At 39.4% G+C, this 19,228-nt stretch overlaps 1 protein-coding gene across 3 annotated transcripts in view; it reads left to right on the forward strand.

Annotated features, from left to right (window-relative positions):
* fnip1 (folliculin interacting protein 1) overlaps positions 1–19,228 on the forward strand; it is a 35,443-nt gene that overhangs the window by 2,845 nt on the left and 13,370 nt on the right. The window contains exons 1-9 of one of the 3 annotated variants that reach the window (XM_006785012.3): positions 3,364–5,171; positions 9,360–9,489; positions 12,856–12,993; positions 13,325–13,425; positions 13,738–13,812; positions 13,963–14,054; positions 14,931–15,014; positions 16,883–16,954; positions 18,067–18,202. In XM_006785012.3, the coding sequence (XP_006785075.2) occupies positions 5,161–5,171; positions 9,360–9,489; positions 12,856–12,993; positions 13,325–13,425; positions 13,738–13,812; positions 13,963–14,054; positions 14,931–15,014; positions 16,883–16,954; positions 18,067–18,202 (839 nt within the window). In that variant the 5' untranslated portion in view covers positions 3,364–5,160. Of the gene's footprint in view, positions 1–3,363; positions 5,172–9,359; positions 9,490–12,855; positions 12,994–13,324; positions 13,426–13,737; positions 13,813–13,962; positions 14,055–14,930; positions 15,015–16,882; positions 16,955–18,066; positions 18,203–19,228 lie in introns of those variants that run through there. The other 2 variants (XM_006785011.3, XM_006785013.3) reach the window with 2 other exon arrangements.

Below are 19,228 nucleotides of genomic sequence, written 5' to 3' on the forward strand. Positions count from 1 at the left end.
ATGGTTACCAAAGTCGCTGGCAAAAAAAACCCTAAGCATCTTTGCAAGTGTTGATGAAGATGCACACTTTGTTTTTTTTGTTTTGTTTTTTTAAGTAATGCTCTCTTCTCTTGTATCCTGTTTATCTAAAGTTATGAATCAACATGTGATCACTCGTACTGTCTCAACCCTTTTATCGCATCACTATCTTAAAAAATTCCCAGCTTGACTCTAAAATGAAAAACCCATCACAGCGTTTTTATGTATGCTTGTTCTGCTCTGCTCTCTGTTTGATTACTTTCTTTTTAAGCACTCACTGTCGGTAAACTGACATGGATTACTGTGAATGTTATAGCTTTATTTTGCAGGGCTGCTTTCTTCCCTCGGTGCATGCTTGTGTGAATGCTGCAGGCGTGCCAAGGTTCTGTAAAGACAGCGGCTGTCATCGGGTTCCTATCGGGGCTATTTCAAGTGGCCACACTCAGGCTTCTCAGAACTGCAGGGTCATAGTAAGGATATAATTTGATGTTAAAGCTGCAGGTGCATCACACACTTTACAGCGGTGCGCAAACGCGTTTGTATTCGTCACAAACTTTTCAGTATGTGCCCTTTAGCTTGATATTAAATTTCTATTACGCTCTGTGAGCCAAAGGGTCAGTGTCTATTCTACTATTTAAGCACAGTGTAATTATGTCTACATGTGCTACCAGAATGAAAATTATAGCGCCAGAGGTTGTATCAAAATGTTTTTGGCAGTGAAATAGCTGTTCTACATTATCTTTAGTATCCTAGCAGGTTCAGCCGTGAAATCTAAGCAGGGCTATTAAAGATGTACTGGAGGCAAAGGTAGAGAGGCAAGTTTCAGATGGAAGGAATATCTGCAGAGGGCGGGTAGTGGAAATATTAGACAAAGGATGATCAAGATGGAGGGGCCCAGCAGGTCGAAAAGAAGAAGACTACAGAGGAGGCTTGTGGATACATATATTAAAGGGGGACATTCAGATGGTTGGTGTGACAGAAGAGGATGCAACGGAGAGGGTGAGATGGGAGGCAGATGATCCATGGTGACCCACGGATCGAAGAGAAGAAACATAATTTACCAGCTAGAATGTGATAACTCAAACCACAGGTTGAATTAGGAGTTTTAATTGGCCTTCGTGTGTCCAGAACATGCGACCTCCCTGCAAACACTGTATGGATCAATCAGCTGTCTGCCATGTGAAGCTCATACTGAGTTTAAGGACCTAAAGGAGTGTCCATACTGAAAGCAGTTCACTTGTCGGCTGTAGTTTATAGTTAACATCTTGTCTCTAATGGACATTGAAGGCTCCACATGCTTAGGTAACCCTCTAATGTCTTTGGTTCTCTGTCGTATGTCAATCAACACTATCCTTTGTTGTCATTGGTAATCGCCTCGCTGGTACCCGTAGCCTTAAAGTTTTATATAATGCTTGCTCAAATTGCGTCACCAGTAGTTGTTTTGTCTGTGGTTGCTTGTAGATAAGGATTTTATGGTTTCTGGTTACCAAGTCACTGACATTTCCAAATGAATGCTAGGATGATAACTTTACATTTAGGTAGGCCTGCTTATCCTGTGGCGTATACGCATTAAGGAACTCCCTATGTTATTTGCATGGTACAGTAATGAGATTATTAGTTTATTTGCTATGACTGATTTGTTGTTTGACATTTCTACTGTATAGCAAGTTTGCACGTGACCGTACCAATACATTACAGATGTACCTGAGGAGATCAGAGAAAATTACATTTGCTTTTTGTTATACACTGGATACTTGGGGTTGATGCAGAGAGAGAAATTCTTTTTTTATTTGGATAAACATTTTTTTTGACTTTTTTTTTTTTTGTAATTTATCCTAAATGTATATTGAAGAAGCTTTTACACATAAGTGAATTAAAATAAATCAGTAACTTAGCACCACATAGCAAAGGTATTGATGAGACTGAATATTCTCAGATACGAAGCTGTGGGAGTAATTTATTGGAATTTTGAAAATCAGAAAATTCATATTAACTAATTAGCCTACATTCAATCTCTAAATGAGAAGAGTGTTGAAAGGAAGAAATGACAGAAAGCATGGTGAGGGAGGTGTTTTGATGCAGTGAAATGAGATTTGCTTTTTGAGGCGAAACTGAATCTCTCTATCATATGACTTTTTTTTTTGCTTACTAGAATTTGATTTACATGTGCAGCACTGACCGTTTGCCCCGATTTCTACGTGACTTCCACCAGTACTCTTCAGCTTGATGTTCCGTTCATGTGATTATTTGTGAGAAATAGTCATACACTCGATACTCCCAACTCAGCTGTCACTCATTTTCTGTCATGTGTTGCTGATTCAGAAGTTGTCACACAGAGTTAATCCAGAGTGTACACAACCTCACTGGGTAAAGATCAATGCAGAGGATGTGTATAGTAAGAAAAGTTAGAAGTAAATAAATAAATTAAAATAAATAAAAAAATGTGTTCCCACTGGCTAAACCTTCCACATAAAACACGAGTGTTGTCAGAGAATACACTTAGACTGGGCTCTACTTTTTGCTTTACTTGCGACCTTTTATTCAGATATGGTGTTTACAGCTAATTGATTATCTATTGTATCTGCCTACTTTAATCAGCTAGTCTCTGTGTGTCTATATTGTAGGTGTGAACCGTCATCTCAGGGTGTTCCAGAAATGCTCTCAGTATCTTGTGACTGCTGGAATGCAGAAGTCCTCAATGCTACATAATCAGCACAGAAACTAGCTGATATGCAGGTAGTCAGGTGTTTTCAGAGCGTGTGTGACAATATGTTCACTGTGTTGTGATGGTAGTTCCCCTCCCCTCATAAAAAACTTGGATCCTCGGATTATTTTCAGTAGATTAATTATTTAATAATGAATAAACAATTTGTTTACCTTAATCAGTTGATTAATGAACCTTTTTTCCATGGAGGTTTCTGTTGGCTTTCTCCAGCAGCACAGGAGTGTTGTTTCTGTTGTTTGTTAATTTTCAGACTGTATACCATTTCACAGATATACCAATTCCTGCAGGGAAGGTTTCAAATTTGACAACTAGGCAGAAGTATCTTGTACTTCTTGGGAAGTATTAGCACTTGTCTGAGTTTCTGAGAACATATGTATACAATATGAGCTGATGAAAGCTTAGATATGTCTGAAAGATTAGATGTGTTAACTGCGTTTCAGAGTCACATAGTGATTTATGTATTTATAGTTGTTTGTATTGCATGTGTGCCATGCTGGAAAGTAGCACTATGGCACAGAATAACCTATAGCTCACAACTAGAAGTGCAGCTGGTACTCATACGTGTTTTACATCAGGGGGTTTGTGAAGGTGCATGAGCTGTGGTAGGAGCTTTCCTATGCTGTCAGAACATGCATGTTGATATATGATTTCAGTAGTACTCCTGTGTAATGATCTCTAAAGTCATCACTGAGCAGGCTTCCCGCATGGAAAGCTCTCTCTACTTTATCTAGATTCTTCTTGGTGTGGTTTGCTTGCTATTACACACAACCTTAGGGTCAGCGGTTTCAGTCTTTACGCCTGACTTTGGTCATATGTTGCCGCTTTACTTCCCTGTTTCTGTTCAATATTTGCCAAAATGCACTTTGTGCTCTAAAATTTCAAGTAGGGATTTGTGCAAATAGTGTGCAGTATGTTCAGTGTAGCTGCCTTTTCAAGACAGTTAAGCACCTGTTGATTTTAAGATGCTATAACACCATTCAGTATTACCCAGTGCTGTAGCCTCCACAGACGGCCCTCTGATGGGAAGCTGTAAAAAAAAAAGGGAAAAAAAAATGAGGTGGAAGCAGATGAAAGCTGAATGAGCAAGAGCTGTCGTGCCTTACGTTCATGTACAAAAATTAATGGTTGTGTGTCCGCAGTCTTCGAGTAAACCTATAACCACACAGAACCAGTGTGTAACCACATTAAGGAAGGAAGGCTGCTTCTGCTAACATTAGCTACGCTGAACAAACGTGTGTATGTTGTCATGTTATGCTACACATTTCAGCTCGTAATTTAATGTTAATTTTGAGTTCACATGCCATATTTGTAAGTTCTACCTGGGCTATCAGATTGTGATCGATTTTAAAAGTTTCCTGAGCATTTTCTTACTTTTAGATGAGTTTTTAAATGACAAGTAAATTAGTCATCAGGATTCAAGCACATGCAGTGAAATTCCAACTAACTTGAACTTAGGCTTTCAGTTAAATGGCAAAATGCTGTATGATGGGGAAGTTTTTTTATTTGTTTTGTTTTTCATTGTAGGAATTGTCCAGTTTTATGACACTGTTGACCCTCTTGTGGTTGCTGGCTGCAGAAATGTCTTTTTAAAACACAAGCTGCTGCACCTATCGGAACCCTCTGTCGCACACAGCCGGAAGAACGTCACACAGCTTAGGCAGAGGGGATGTTTATGTAACCGTCTCTCTGTCTCGAACACACACATTCTAGTGGCATGAGAGAGCGAGAAAGCTAGGGCTCTTCGAGGTCAGTATAGGCTGATGTTTGATTCAGTACACTCTAGGTAACAAGGCTGCCACGTTTTGACCTTTATCACTTTACACCTTCATGGAACAGCCGTGGAAGGTTTTGCGTCAGCGATATCAAGTTAATATGAGTGGAGAATATGTGACAAGGGATGTAGTTTAGTATTTAAGAATGGGACAGTGACCATTTTTAGGTTGTGAGCAGCCTTAATAAACTGGTCCATTTCTCTAAAGTTCAAGTTGTGGGGAACTTTATTGACAAGGTTTGACAGCTTTATGCTCTTTCTTACCCCAAATGTTTTTATATGCAGTTTGTTCTACAAGAGAAAAAAACTGCATGTTTAAATTAATTGGAGAAAGAAAGAGAAAGCTGATGAATAAGGGAGATAGGAGAGAAAAAAAAAGAGCGGGTTTCAGAAACAACAGACGAACAAGTCCCTACTGTCACTCTCTTATCACAGCGCTTTCTGGTTGTCAGCGGTCCAGACTCAGTGCTGTTGCCGCCTCGGTACTGTCCAGCACACACAGTGTTCCTGCGATCACCTGATAGTCTCATGTTGTTGTGTGAATTTAGTTCACCGCTATTCTTAGAACCTGGTTTGACTTGGAGAGGAGAAGCAAGAGAGGAATAGAGAAAGGGGAGAGGGCTGGGGAAAGACTGGCAGACTCGCAATGATGCCCAGGTAGGAGTCAGTAATGTTTAACCTGGCCTTTATGCATCCAAGTGGGCACGGTGGTGTTCGTTAAAGGAGGTTTGTGTACAATGCTTGTGCTGTTACCCTTAGGTTTGTTTTCTGCCCGAGTGTTGGGAGCTACAATGTGCCAGCTGGCTGTTACAAGCAAGACCGTAAGAAAGGCAGTCGCTTTTTAACTGTCAGCCTCAGTGGCATTGAACAAGATAGAATCAATCTGTTGAGGTCAAGTTACATAATATGGATTACTGAGTTTGTGGTGAAGCATGCCTGTTGGTTTTGGGTGAGGGGCAAAAACACTGCTCATGTATTTGGGTGGAGTTTGTTTTATATCTATGTAATGTCAAATTGATACCTTTGCCACAAAAGAAGGCGATTCACTCATTTTACATCCTGATTGTTTCCATCTTGTTTTGTTTGGTTTTCTTTGTTGTTTTTTTAATGAAACATGCTGAAAACATGGGTGGAATGTTTATTGGGGATGTTTTTTTTTCTATCAACAGGTTGCTCAAGGAAATGAAACCTGTTTATACCTGTGGTGCTCAGAATTTGAGTCACTTTTGGTTCAGACAATTGCGGTCACAGCAGTACAAGCATGTAACAGTCATGAAGTCATGTGCTGCTTTTATGAATGACTCTCCTCTGTCAGTGCTGTGACTGTCACAAGCTCACTGATGGGGTACTTCCTCCTTCGCACTAATTTTCCTTGTCTTTCGCTCAGTGTTGTTTTTTTTTTGGTTTTTTTTGTTTGTTGTTGTTGTTTTTTTGTTTTGTTTTTTTCTTTGTCAGCTATCTTTCTTTATCTCTTTAGATTTCTGGATTTTTCTAGGTCTGTTTTCTTATTGTGATCTGTTTGGCTTTTGTTCTTTGTCTTTCATGCCTGCTCTTATTGTTAAGTGCATCTTTGGTCTTTAGCTGTTTCTTATCTCCTCTTTTGAGTTTATTGTTTGTTGTTTTTGCTGGTGCTTATAAAAAGATTTGGCCTTTTTACATTTTCTTGCTTTCTGTCCTATCTTTATTTTATTTTTTCTTTGCTTCTCTTGTCTTCTTCACTGTTATTCTTAAAACAAAGGGAGCACTGAGCCTGGCGTCAAATTATGCAGATTCATTCTGGGTTGATCTGTAAACAGCACGTCATCTTATTTTGTAAATGTCGTACCCATGTTATTTAATTGCTGTCATTTCTTCCTTGTTAGCTGTGTTAGCTATTTAAGCTCTGGAAAGATATGTTTGTTAAAGCAGTTTGTGAGAGTTGAAACTACACATCTTAGATATTACTCTTAGTGCCTCTTACGTAGTGGTGTCAACCAAATTGATCTAAATTATAAACTGTTGTCATATTAATAAATTAACCACACATGAAAAGCAGTGATCCAAAGACATATGTGATACTTAGATGAGCTAAATGTTGATGCTATGCAATTTGAGGCCATTATGTAGGCCATAGAGGAATTATGCCACCAGTTTGGCACGTAGACTGAACAAATAATTGTTTTTTTTTCCCTTGGATAAAATTGGAGGTGCAGCTATTCATTTATTCTAGTATTCAAGTATCCTACCGATTACTTGATTGATTGATGGAACAATCAGATAAGAAGTACTTTTGTCTTATTAAGGAGTAATAACAAGTATTAAAAAGGAAAAACGCAGGTCTGTCAGAATGAACTGCTCATTGGTTTCCAGTTTAGAAATTGCAATGTTTTAATAGTTTAACTTCTTATGATAGCTGGATGAAAACTAAACCTTTTTACGTTGATGTTTTTATGTGTAAATTATGGCCATATTAAGCTTTTCTTAAACAATCACAAGGACAGAATTGTCAGGGTATACATGCAAATTAAAATGATAAAGTAACTAAAATAGCTGTTACTGTCTTTTTTGGAAAGCTTTTTTAATAGCAGACAAAAAAAAAAGAGTTCTCATGGTATTGTCTCCTAGATGGGGTAGATTTATTTTATGTTCATTTGTATATTCATGTAAATAAATGTTACTAAAGCCTTGAATTAACAATGTTTTTCTACACCCCATGGCTCAATTTAGTCTCGCCCCTACTTGTTCCAGGTATTGCTGGAATATAAATTTGGGTGGCTGCCGACAGCCTTCATCAGGCTGCCTAATTTAAGCACTGTCTCTCAGACCAAGTAAACAGTTCATCTGCATGTTTTATTTTAATTTCTGTAGCTTACCTTTAGTTTTTCGCTGTGTAAAACAAATAGCATTGGATGGGAGTTCCCCTTTCTTGAGCACTTGGAAGGATCAAAGCAAATTATTTTTAGTTTTTTAAAATAATTGAGTTTTCTGAGTTACACAGTGAGTCATTGCAGCCTTAGATAAAATCATATCTTTAAAAAAAAATGCTGAATGCTAGTGATGCATTTCATTGTTTAGTGCCGACCATATGGCTCTGGGCATGGTCTCCCTCCTGTATTTCTACTTCTCAAAGCACCACATGACTTTGGTTTGACAAGTTAACACTAAGGCTGCATCATAAAACCCCCTCCTCCCTCTTGCTACGCTGCAGGACTGAATAAGTTAGCCTGTAAGAATGCTGGTCATATTTTGACATTAGTGTTTGGTAAATAGTAGCTCACATGCAAGGCATAGACCTTTTCTCTTGGACACATGACCATGCATGACAACACAGGTATTCCCTGCCCCATTGAAGTTCACTTCCTACAAAAATGTAATCCTGCTTTTGAATGTGTGTGTGCTATTTTGATGGCAAGATTGATGGACTTAACAGTTCTTTTTCCACCCCTCCCCGTCAGCCCATTTACTATAAACACTTCTGTTTAGGGACACTCCCTGCTCCCCAATAAAAGGCTATATTTAGGTCAAGCTCTGTGCCCATCTGCCTGACCCATCTATCCTTCAGATCAGAAAGAAATCCCCTACCATCATTCAGTCGATCCAATATCCTGTCATCTTTATAGCTGTCACTAAATCAACCAGGGGGCCGAGTTTCCCCAAAAGCACATGAGGATTCTGGGAGCCTAATGAATGGCTGCTAGTAATCACAGTGAGTTGTAAATATACAACATCACCCTTCAAGTATTACCTGAGATGGCCATCATTAATGAGATGAGCTGAGTGAAACCACAGGTTACTTAGCAACAACCACGGAGCTCTGGACTCCTGTAAATGGCTTAACTGTTACTTAATAGCGGTCCAGCGATTCCTGCCAGAAGAAGAGTACTGGCATGAAATTTCACAGCAGTTTACAGATACTCTATATTTCCAATGTGGCTCAAAGTCTTATTAACTATTTGTGTATTGTAATGATCTTAAGAATTTGCATTTGTGAAAATGACTTTTCATTTAAAGAAAGCCAAAAGTTGTATTTGTGCTCACAGTTTTTTAATCATGCTGTAATTCTGGCAGTGGATGATGGCTTAGCGACTTGTCAATGATGACTCAAGTCATCTAGTTGAATTGCAGAGTGGTCACACAGGCTGATTAGTTACATGTGTATCTGTGAAGGTACGTGCTGGAAAGAAAGGCATACTTTGTATTATATTGTTAATGTGTTTGCTTTCTTTAATCCAGTTACATAACTGACTGTCTCATGGCATACTTTGTGTCTCCCTATTGATTCTGGTATGACATGGGTGAATGACAGCTGTGGCATGGAGAACGCTGGCTCTGCCATAGCTGTGGGATAAGTGATGGCTTAAACTGTGCTTATTACAAGGTTGAAAGCATGTCAGATTTACATTTTCTCTTATGCACTGAGCTCTTCCAGTTTTCTGCAAATGAGAATTTTGCTTTGCAACAAAATCAAGTATAACTCCAAAACATCAGCTTCAAAGATATGCTTAGGATCCACAATGTCAATGTTCGAGTTGCATTACTGCAAATGTTCTTTGCAACCGTTACAGTAATGCTGTAATGTCTCCCATGTTTGTAATTCAAAATATTAGAGCAGGACTGCATCTTGCATGTGTATGTTCTGATTTTGATTTTATAATCCACAAAGTTATGTTTTTGCTCCGCGTCTTAGTTTCTGCGCCAGATTGTTTCAGAAGGTATTTTGTTACCACATTATGATGTTGTTACTAATGTACAGGTTTCTTGGATATGGCCCATAAACCATCAGATATGTAAAAGATGTGTGTCTCTGTGTGTTAATTCACTCCCATGTGATCCCACTTTTCTCTGTCCATTATTCTTCCCATTTAGCTGGCCACTTCCCCAGTTGGAGCCCAGTCAGATCAGGCTGATAGTGTACCAGGACTGCGAGAGGCGTGGCAGAAATGTCCTGTTTGACTCCGCCGCCAAAAAAAGGGCTACGGAGGAAACCCCCATTACTGTAAGTCATATGTCGTTTTTGTTGTTGTTGTTGTTGTTGTTTTCGTTTCCCCCTTTGTCTTTATGTGCTTGTGAGCTGCTGACATTTGGGACGTTTCCTAATTGCTGATTTTAAAACAAAAAATAAATAAACAAAGAGGTTCCCACGGGAACAAATGATGCACTAAAATAGCTACAGACGCTATTGCAAAGTCTAAAATCGTTGTAAAAATTTATGTATTTACAACTACTAACTTTTTTTTTTAAGACCGTAAACTTTGACCTCGAAAGCTCAAAGAAAGTTATTGTAGATGAAAAAAGATAAGAGCAGTGAGACATAGGCAGGCACAAAACAGAAACCAGTCACGCTGCCGTGACATACAGAAAGTCATGTGCCTGATTCACAAAGTCCAGAGGACACTAGCTGCACCTTAACCTGTACTACACCTCACTTCCCCATAGAAAGTTAAAAGACAGGGAGTGCACCTGGTTGGGCTGTTTGTGAGTTTCTTTTTGTTTAAGATAAGGAATTTCTTTTTCACAAAAAACCTGCTGAATGAATACTTATAAGTACTCTTATAGTCAGCATTCTAGGGCAAGAATGCCGCAAAGGCCATTATTACCTGAAAACTCTTTAAACAGGAAGTGTCTTTGTTTGTGTCACTAAGCCTAGATTTAGACTTAATTGCCAGCACACCCATCTAATGAGACTCGAAGATGGATACTATCTAACTTATGCCATATAACTACCAGCTTTGGGTATATTTTTGAGTTGGTGACAGTCACTGCTTTTACCCTTTTTATTTCTTTGTAACATGCCTAATATTTTTGTACTGCTGCTGTTTGTTCCTTTCTGACCCTGACCGGTTTGTTCTGGTGCTGTTATCTCCAATAATAATAATAATAGCGTCAGCTGACAGCCCATGTGTAAGCAGCATTCTTTCATTCTCACATGACAGCCATGTCACTCAGTTTTTTGTTTTGTTTTTTACTCCTCCCTTTCCTTTGTATTTATCTTATTTTGTTTCGAGCATTTTAATTTATTTACCTAAATGTGTCATCTCTGCCTTCTCTAGCTGCCTCCTTTTAATCTATATCACTGTGATGACCTCATTAGTGTCCTCTGCTTTTCTAAAATAATCTGGTTGTTTTTGTCCTCTACATTATCCGTGTAACAGTTTTATATATATTTATAAGTCACTCTCTATCTTTACAACTGTTAGCTGCAGTCAGATGATATATACATACGTGCACTTACTGGCATTTAAAGATTGTTTTAATATCAAATCTCACTGGATCATCTATTGCTGTTCTCACGTTCACCTGTTCTCACTTGCTCTTGCATGTGAGAAAATGACTTTTCTCGACCATTGCTTCACACATCTGTCTTAACCTGCCTAATCTTTCTCTGTACCTCAGCTGTCTTTCTTTTGGTCCTTGTTGTGCTCCATAATATACCCTGCCTCCCTTCCTCCTGTCTTTCATGTCTTTTGACTTCTCATTATACACTTCCCTGTTCCTTCTCCTCTCATTTTACTATCTCTTCTGTTGCCTCCATATTTTAGGACTGTGTTTTGCTTCCCCTTAGGTTTGTCTCTTTGTCTGCTGACCAGGTTTCCTCTGCTTTGCCATACCTTCTCTTGCGTGACTCATCCACTTGTCTCATTATCATATCTATAGGTTTGACATATTGCAGGCACACGTTCACTTCCTGCTTTGCTATATGGCCACCTGACATTGAAATATGGATGGTATATTTGCTTAACTTCCTGAACTCATTCACCTCAACTTATTGAAGCGTTGCATTTAAATGGGACCTGGGCCACATACTGTATACAGTAACAAAAGCAAGACTTATGTTGTGTGTATGTTTACATGTCTTGCAGAGTGGCATTTGTTTGCAGTGAGGACATAGATACGGCACCGACCCTGCTTACTGCATTATGTGTTTGTTGCTTGGGTTTGAGTCAATATTTTTGGTGCATTCTGCAGCATTAGGCCTTTGCCAGATACTCTTTTCTCACATAACAGGTTTTTGGCAATTCGGATGAATTTATTTTTGAGAAGAGATTACAGCTGCAAAGCAGAGAAACAAGGGACCAAGCAAGAGAAGCTGGACAAGGGGAGATATATATGATGGGGTCAGCAAGAGTCAGGAATGAAGAGAAAGAGGGGAGATAGTGGGGAAGAGGAAACTGCAAGAAAATGGAGAGGAAAAAATGGAAGACGGCACTTGTTCTGAAATAGAAATAGATTTTCAAAAGAGGAAAAAAGCTGCAGGAATTGGAGAGGGATGAAGTTAGAGCAGTTGAGGGAGTGGAGAGTGGAAGGGGGAGGGGGGGAATGATTGCAGTGCTGCTCAGTCACGAGTTTTCGAAAGAGTCATATGACTGGCAGTCACATGCTTGCGGAGTCTGTGTACATACCTCACACTGCACTGCAGCAGACATACACACACACATCCGTGTGCCTGTTTGACACATGCATGTTCGCAGTGTCTTCATAACCGTGTCTGTGCTGCAAAATGACCTTTATAAGTGAAAGAAAACATAAGCTGTATGCAGCAGGATTACGTAATGAAGCAAAAAACGTCTTTCTACTTCTTTGCCTGTTTTCTTTCTCTCCTTCTCTCATGCTGTTTTTCTCTCACAGCATCTCATATTCCCTCTGTGTTCTTCTCTTTTTCACTGTCAGCAACAGTGGTTTCAAGTGAGCCATTACCAGAGCCTAGTCACTAAAAAGAAACCTCACACACGCCCTCTTCCTCCCCTTCCACCCTCCCTAATGCATTCCTCTTGAATAGTCTGCCAAGTTAAGAAGGCACATGACACAGGCTGATTGAGATCACATTGCTTTTAGCTAGCTGTTTATACAAGTACCTCTAGATTGGGTTTCTGTGGCTTTTGACCTATAGTTTAACTATATTTATGTTTCTCAACTAAAAGCTTTACTTCTTATGATGATTTTTGATTGTAAGAAGTCAAGGGTCCAATTTGAAACTCTGTATAAAATGGATGAAGAACACTCTTGGATATCTACTCTCTTTATGCTTACGTTAATAGTGGTCTGTATAATTGATAAACACCCCACAATACAATCTTAATGACCTCGTCTCTATTTCCACAGTGCAATTTGTTGCTACATGAATGTCATTAAGAACCAAATATGTTCAACCCTCCTGTCTTGTGATTTCAGCTCAGGGTTGTAAGTCATTTGCAGTAGATGCTTCATATTTATGCTGCTTTTGTTTTTTTGTTTGGTCTCTAATTAGTCACAAGGAGGAAAAGTTGCAAAACAAAAATGAACAACTAATTGTAGAGGTAAATAAGTCTGCGTTCTTGGCAGTTGGGTCTATAATATTATATATTTTGATTTTTTTATCTTGCAGAGCGCTGAGTCCCAGGTGAAGATGTTTGGAAAATGCTGCCAGCTTCGTCCTACAGGAGGCAGCAGCAGTTCCCTGGACAGCTCCTCTTCCTGCACCTCGGAAACCAAGGAATCCAAGGAGCAAGGCCTCCGCTTCCAGGTAACGCAGGACTGAGATTATTTAAATGAAGTACTCTTCTACAAAGACATATCCATAAACACACAAATGTAAACTGTGTTTGTATACTTTATGGTCCTTGGGGAGCACTCTTCAATTTAGTTTGAAGTTTGTTGCATGTTTCAGTCACAAGCTCTGATTTGCTGGTATCATTTGAGATCAAACTGCTGAAGTAAATTGTGTGCAATCTCCCCCGTTTATATTAAGTGCTAAATGAATAACTGCTAAGATGCCTTAAGAATTTGCACAATGTGATTGTGTCGGTGTCTAATGCCTAGAGGTTACAATATCAAAATATTTCTTTCCTTTCCAGGGTTCAAGGTGTTCATCAGATGTGGTTATGCTGGGTGAAATGATGTTTGGCTCTGTGGCCATGAGCTACAAAGGCTCTACACTTAAAATCCACCAGATAAGGTAAAAAAAAGGAAGAAAAGAAAATGAATGCATGAATGACTTTCTCCTCACTGCTGTTTCCTGAGTTAAAAAAGCAAACATTAAATATTCTAGTTATGAACAAAGGGACTTTTAGAAACTTGTTGAAACTATGGGATATCTGATCCTTAAGTTTTCTGAGACCAAACAGTTTAAGGTCAAGTGAAGGTGATAATAGGATCCAGGAAGAAAATAAGTTGTGAATTGATTAGGTAGAAGAAGAAACACACAACCATAAACATGAACAAAGCACGTATACTAATGATCTTTGTTCCTGCACTATCATCATATCAGATCACCACCTCAGCTGATGCTGAGTAAAGTCTTCACTGCCAGGACCGGAGGCAGCGTGTACGGCAGCCTGAACACGTAAGCATTTGCAAGCTTATCAACACGCTGTGACTCCTATGCAGAACTCTGTCATAAACCAAGAGATGCGAGTATTCTCCAATCCACAATACAAGTGTTGTTGGCAACAATATAAATGTTCTGCTGGCTTTCTCTGTTCGTCCCACACAGGTTACAGGACAGCCTGGAGTTCATTGGACAGGACAACAACACCCTAAAGCCTGATCAAAACACTGGGCCCAACAGTCTGCTAGGGAACATAGGTAACCATGGCAATCGAGTGCCGTGCCAAACCTTTTATTTTTGTGCCATGAGTGATCATTTCTCTTCCTCTGTACAAATTATGAGTAGATTACCAAGTCATTTTTTCTTTAATGTAATCATAGAGAGAAATTGTTCTATATCTTTATGTAATGTGTTTGTTTTTGTTCATTTTTTGGACTTGTTAAATATATACAAATGCATATTTAATTTTACCGGCATGGCATTTTGTTTGGAAGGCTCAACTCTGTAAAGTGTTGAATTTTGTTGCTTATTTATTTTATCGGAAGTTGAAGTTTTTCACCTTTAAGCTCCACCATTGCAGCCTCCCAGGGCGCTCTTTGCCAACAGCTTTTCTTTACAGCTACGTCTACCCTAAACTGGCACAAGATTTCTCAGTTGGTAAACAGAATCGGCCATTCTATGAAACACTTAAGGCATTCTAGTATTTCTGCTCTCGTGCTTCACTGATCCTGTGAAATGCTTCTGCTACAAAGATGAGCATAAAAGCCAGATTTTTAAAAAGCTCAAATGAAGAACTGTTGGTGAAGTTTATAATTTGTGCAGATTCTCTGTCATCCTCACAGAAAAGACATCTAGTTACATACATCAAAGCTGAAAATCTAACCAATTACAAAACCTGCTTAAAAAAACCCGTATAAGGTGCATTTTCTGTGAGCGATGCCACCTCTCTTGTCTGCCTGGTTGTTTATTTCATTTCAAACTAAAAATTTCCTGTAACTAATGAGACTTTCAAACAATAGGAGGCAGTGATATTTCCTCCTCCATTCACTAATCATGGTTCGTGTTTTTTGTCCTTTTTTTTTTCTTCTCTTCCTCCCTTTCTTCTTTTCCATGTTTTTGTTTGTGCTGCGCAGGATTTTCTCAGCTCTGCAGCCCTCGACGGGCCTTCTCTGAACAGGGCCCGCTACGCCTCATCAAGAGCGCTTCTTTCTTTTCAGGTTGGCGCTCAAAACTGACCATGATTGCTGTGTGTCAGTTGCATGCGTATCTGTAGACTGAAGTTTAAGTAACGGTGGTTGCATTGGATGCCTCTCAGCAACTGCATGCCTGGGTAGTGATTCTTGCATTAGCAGTGATAGTATTCGAGACATGGCACTAAGCATCTGCAAATAACTTGGGTCAGATAGGACGTGCAAAAAATTTAAAGGCAAGTGGCACTGAGTAAATGAAAAGGCAGTTCTTTAAACGAGGATTGAGGTGTCTTGGAGCCATACTCAAAGACACCTCATGCCCTTAAGCTTCATCTCTGCTTCTTCACATAAACCACAAGGAAACTAGGAAACGGTGGAGGGAATGTGTATTCCTTCAGGCATCTTTATTTTAATTTTGTTAATGGCAGCCTCACAAACAAGAACTTGACTCATTAGCCATAAAGCTGTCTCAAATCATGTATGTACTTTATCTGACCCATGTCTGCAGGTGGATAACACACAGGAATGCATGAGGGTTCGCTGGTGTCGGTGGCTGTAGTATTAGTTATTTTTACAGTTTCATGTCCTTCTGTTTCTGTTATGTACACACATACTTTTACTAACATGTTGCCTTTGACAGTGCCTGTCATACTTGGGCAGTGCTTTTAGGCTTGATGTGCAGTGGGCTGTTTTTAAGTTCTTTTTTCCCCTTTCAAAATCTTTTCTCATTTACACTAGTGAAATTGTAGCAACAGTCTCACTTCCTGGCTGTTGTGCAAAGTAAAATAGCCATAATGAAGAAGAATAGGTCTTGTTTGGGGGCTTTGTTAAGCTTTGATATGCTGCTGATTAAGTTTGGGACCAATCAGATACTTCCTTGATTGTATTGAAAGTTGTATAACCATCTAACTCAAATCTCCAAACATTACTGTATTTTACATTGCAATCAATACCTTTGCCACACTTCAGTAGTGGTTATCACTACCTCCATGTTTCCCATTTGGGGTTAGGCAACCTTTTTCCATGGTAATCTGGTAAGAGTTATAAAAAAAGTGTTTTACTTGGCATGCAATATTTTTCATACACATCCTTCTAAGGACATCCTTGCATTTGCGCTGGTGTGCAATATTGCAGTGATTAAAGAGCACCAAGATCATTTCAGCCATTTGCGTTTGTGGGTTTCACCTCTCATTTTTCCTATTTTCTTTCCGTCAGTATGTTGACATTAAGTGCAGACACACTCTGTGATATCTGTGTTACGGGGTTGTTGTAGAGGGAAGTCGGCGCTGCAGCAGATGATGTTGATAGTGACACCGAGTGAGCTGTTGAGTAACAGTCTATTACAACAGTAGTGCTTTTCACCTTATTTGTCTTCCTTGTGACACTTCCTGTTTTTGGAGTTGGAAAACAAAGGTTGCTAACTAATGACATGAGAATCAATCAGGAGCGCCCACTCCCCAGCAGAGAGTAGTTCAGCACCTGCTGGAGGTTAAAGCCTTTTTTATGGAGTTCTGAGTACTGCTCCGTTGGCTATTTTAAGATATTTCAACCCCATCTCTGCTGTATTGGCGCATTGCACTCATTATTTTGATTGTAACCAAGAAAAACAACTCTTCTGCTTTGTGGTTGCTAGTCCAAGAGTTGATGTTACACATCTAAAAGCATTAGCATCTCTTAGCAACATTGTAAATCTCTAACATAGTGGCAATAAGAGCATCTTCAACATGTTTGGTGCTCCAGTTCGTTAATAACATTTTTCTTGTTCACACAGGTCATTATTTTCTTTTCTTTTTTGTTTATTATCCTCCCTTATTTCCATTTTCTGCCCTACTTTCTCTTTACCCACTCTCACCCTTAACTTTTCCCTTTCTCTCTCTTTCCTGTTTTTCCTCCAGGCCACAGTCACCCTATGGACATGCCTGGCCGAGGGCTGTACGACGAGAGGGACAGTGGCATCGCCAGGTCTGGTACGTTAATGAGACTAGGCGCCAAAGCCTGGATTGACCTACACTCACACCACTTTCAGTCCCACAGCTGAGCTTTGAATTACACCTACATTTAATCTGGTCAAGACTAAAGAGGTCAAGGAACAGAGAACATTGAGAGTATGTCAGGAAGATACTGGGTCATTACACTTTACATAAAACCACACAGAAAGAAATGAAAGCATGGTGGAAGATGGTGTTGAGGTGAATACATAGCTTCTGAAGTCTGGAAAAGTTTGTCCTGTGGAAACTGACCCCTGTCTCCCAGGCTCTCCATTAGCTCCACCCCTTCAAACATCACCACGTCCTATTGGAATGACTGGTACGAGGAGAATTGTACATTCAGCACGAGACCCCATGTTTAAGCAGAGAGTTAAATATATCGTCACTCGATACTAGCTTTTCTAATTTAAGAACTCGGCATCTTTTCTTGACTTTCTCCACCTCTGTACTGTGGTTAGGCTGGAGAGGTTTTTTTTGCTGCTGCAACACTCTTATCAGTTTTCTCCTTACAAGATGCACACATTCATTCAGTTATCTCTCTTTATCTCTTAACACAAACACACAAGATCACACACCAACTAAATGGTTCATGTGACCAGTGATCAGTGCGTCCTGTCAGGGCTGTAAATAACCCTGTGATCAAGGCCTGTAGAGTGTGTGTGTGTGTGTGTGTGTCTGTGTGTGTGTCATTATCATGCCAAGCCTGGTGTAAAGCCAGTTTGTCAAACAACTGCAGCATGTGACTATGAGCAAGCTTGCTGACATTAGCGCTCATATCAAAGGTATTCAGTAATTATAGTCTGCGTTTGTGGAAACCAAGAAAAAAGACTGAATGTTTGAGGATTCATTTGTTTGTTTTTGGTGTACCAGTTTTCTTTGTCTTTTTTTTTTCTCCTCTCCTTAGATTGAGAGCACTGTTTTCAAGTCTGTCTGGCTGTGTGTAGGCGTGTCTGTGTTTTTGTGTATGATGTGTCATTGAAACTGAGTACTGTACACACTTGTTGTCTGACTAACTTTTGCCTTCTTTACTCTTCTGTCTCCAACCATTCCCTCTGTCTGTTCCCTACTCCTTTCCTTATCTTTCCTTGTAGCTTCCTTGAGCAGCCTGTTGATCACTCCCTTCCCATCCCCGAGCTCGTCCTTGACCAGCAGCTGTGCGTCCAGTTACCAGCGCCGATGGCTCCGCAGTCAAACAACCAGCCTAGAAAACGGCGTCTTCCCCCGATGGTGAGATGCATGCAGACATACATCTGTTTAAAAAAAAAAAATAATAATAATAATAAAAATAAAATAAATATTCCAGTCAATAAAAACTGTCTAAATGAGGAAAGACACAACAGAAAATAAAGCAGGGCAGTTTTGCAGTAGAAAAACAAACATAAACCATTTGCCAGACAAGCAAGCAAGTACACAAAAACATTAGGGTGTCAGCTGATGACTTCTCCATATTTAAAAAATTTGAGACTTCATTTGATTTCACTTCAACATTGGTAAAGTTATAAAACACTTAAAAGAAATGAAAATGTCCATCACAGAGTTTAAGGCTCAAAATTATGTTTCTGACCAACTTGGATATAATTACACTCATTACCACAGAAAATTCTAGCGATTATAAAAACATACAAATAAAAGAAACAAACTAGAAGGAAAAAAAGATGATCAGAAATGGTTTCTGAATTAATTATTTACTAGTAAATTATTTGTTTTGTTGATTTGCCAGCTGATTGATATGGTTTCACTCTAATCCAAATACACAAGTCAGCTTTCCCAGAAGTCACACTCAGAGTCTCTCCTCCCAATCACAAACGCCCAGTGGTCTTTCACCCCTTTTCAGGGCCCCTGTCTGGCTTTTGTAAAGTTTATCCTACTAGGACTTCCTCCGAATCCAGCAGGCAGCTGGGAAAAACGCACACACTGCTGCTGTTAGTAACAACACGGTGACTAGACGGGATGCAGTATTGGTCTGCTGCAATCAAAGTAGCTGTCAGCCTCTGGTTGTGCTCTGGTTCACCAGGACCACCAACAATCCTCAGATTAAGTCTCTTCGTGTTCTCCAAGTTTTTTTTCCTCCTTTTTGGTGGCACTATATAAAATTACCTATACTGTACTAATGATGCATAAGAGTATATAGTTAAAACACTTTGCTCCAGCACTACCTTTGTACAGACACAGGGTTGTAAATAATCAGTAAAACTTGGGGCACTTGTCGGGATTGTCATTAACTTTTCAGTTAATCTGAACTGAATAATCTCT

This window comes from Neolamprologus brichardi, chromosome 10, assembly GCF_056152115.1.
Source record: "Neolamprologus brichardi isolate AB-2024 chromosome 10, ASM5615211v1, whole genome shotgun sequence".
Taxonomy (NCBI): Eukaryota; Metazoa; Chordata; class Actinopteri; order Cichliformes; family Cichlidae; genus Neolamprologus; species Neolamprologus brichardi.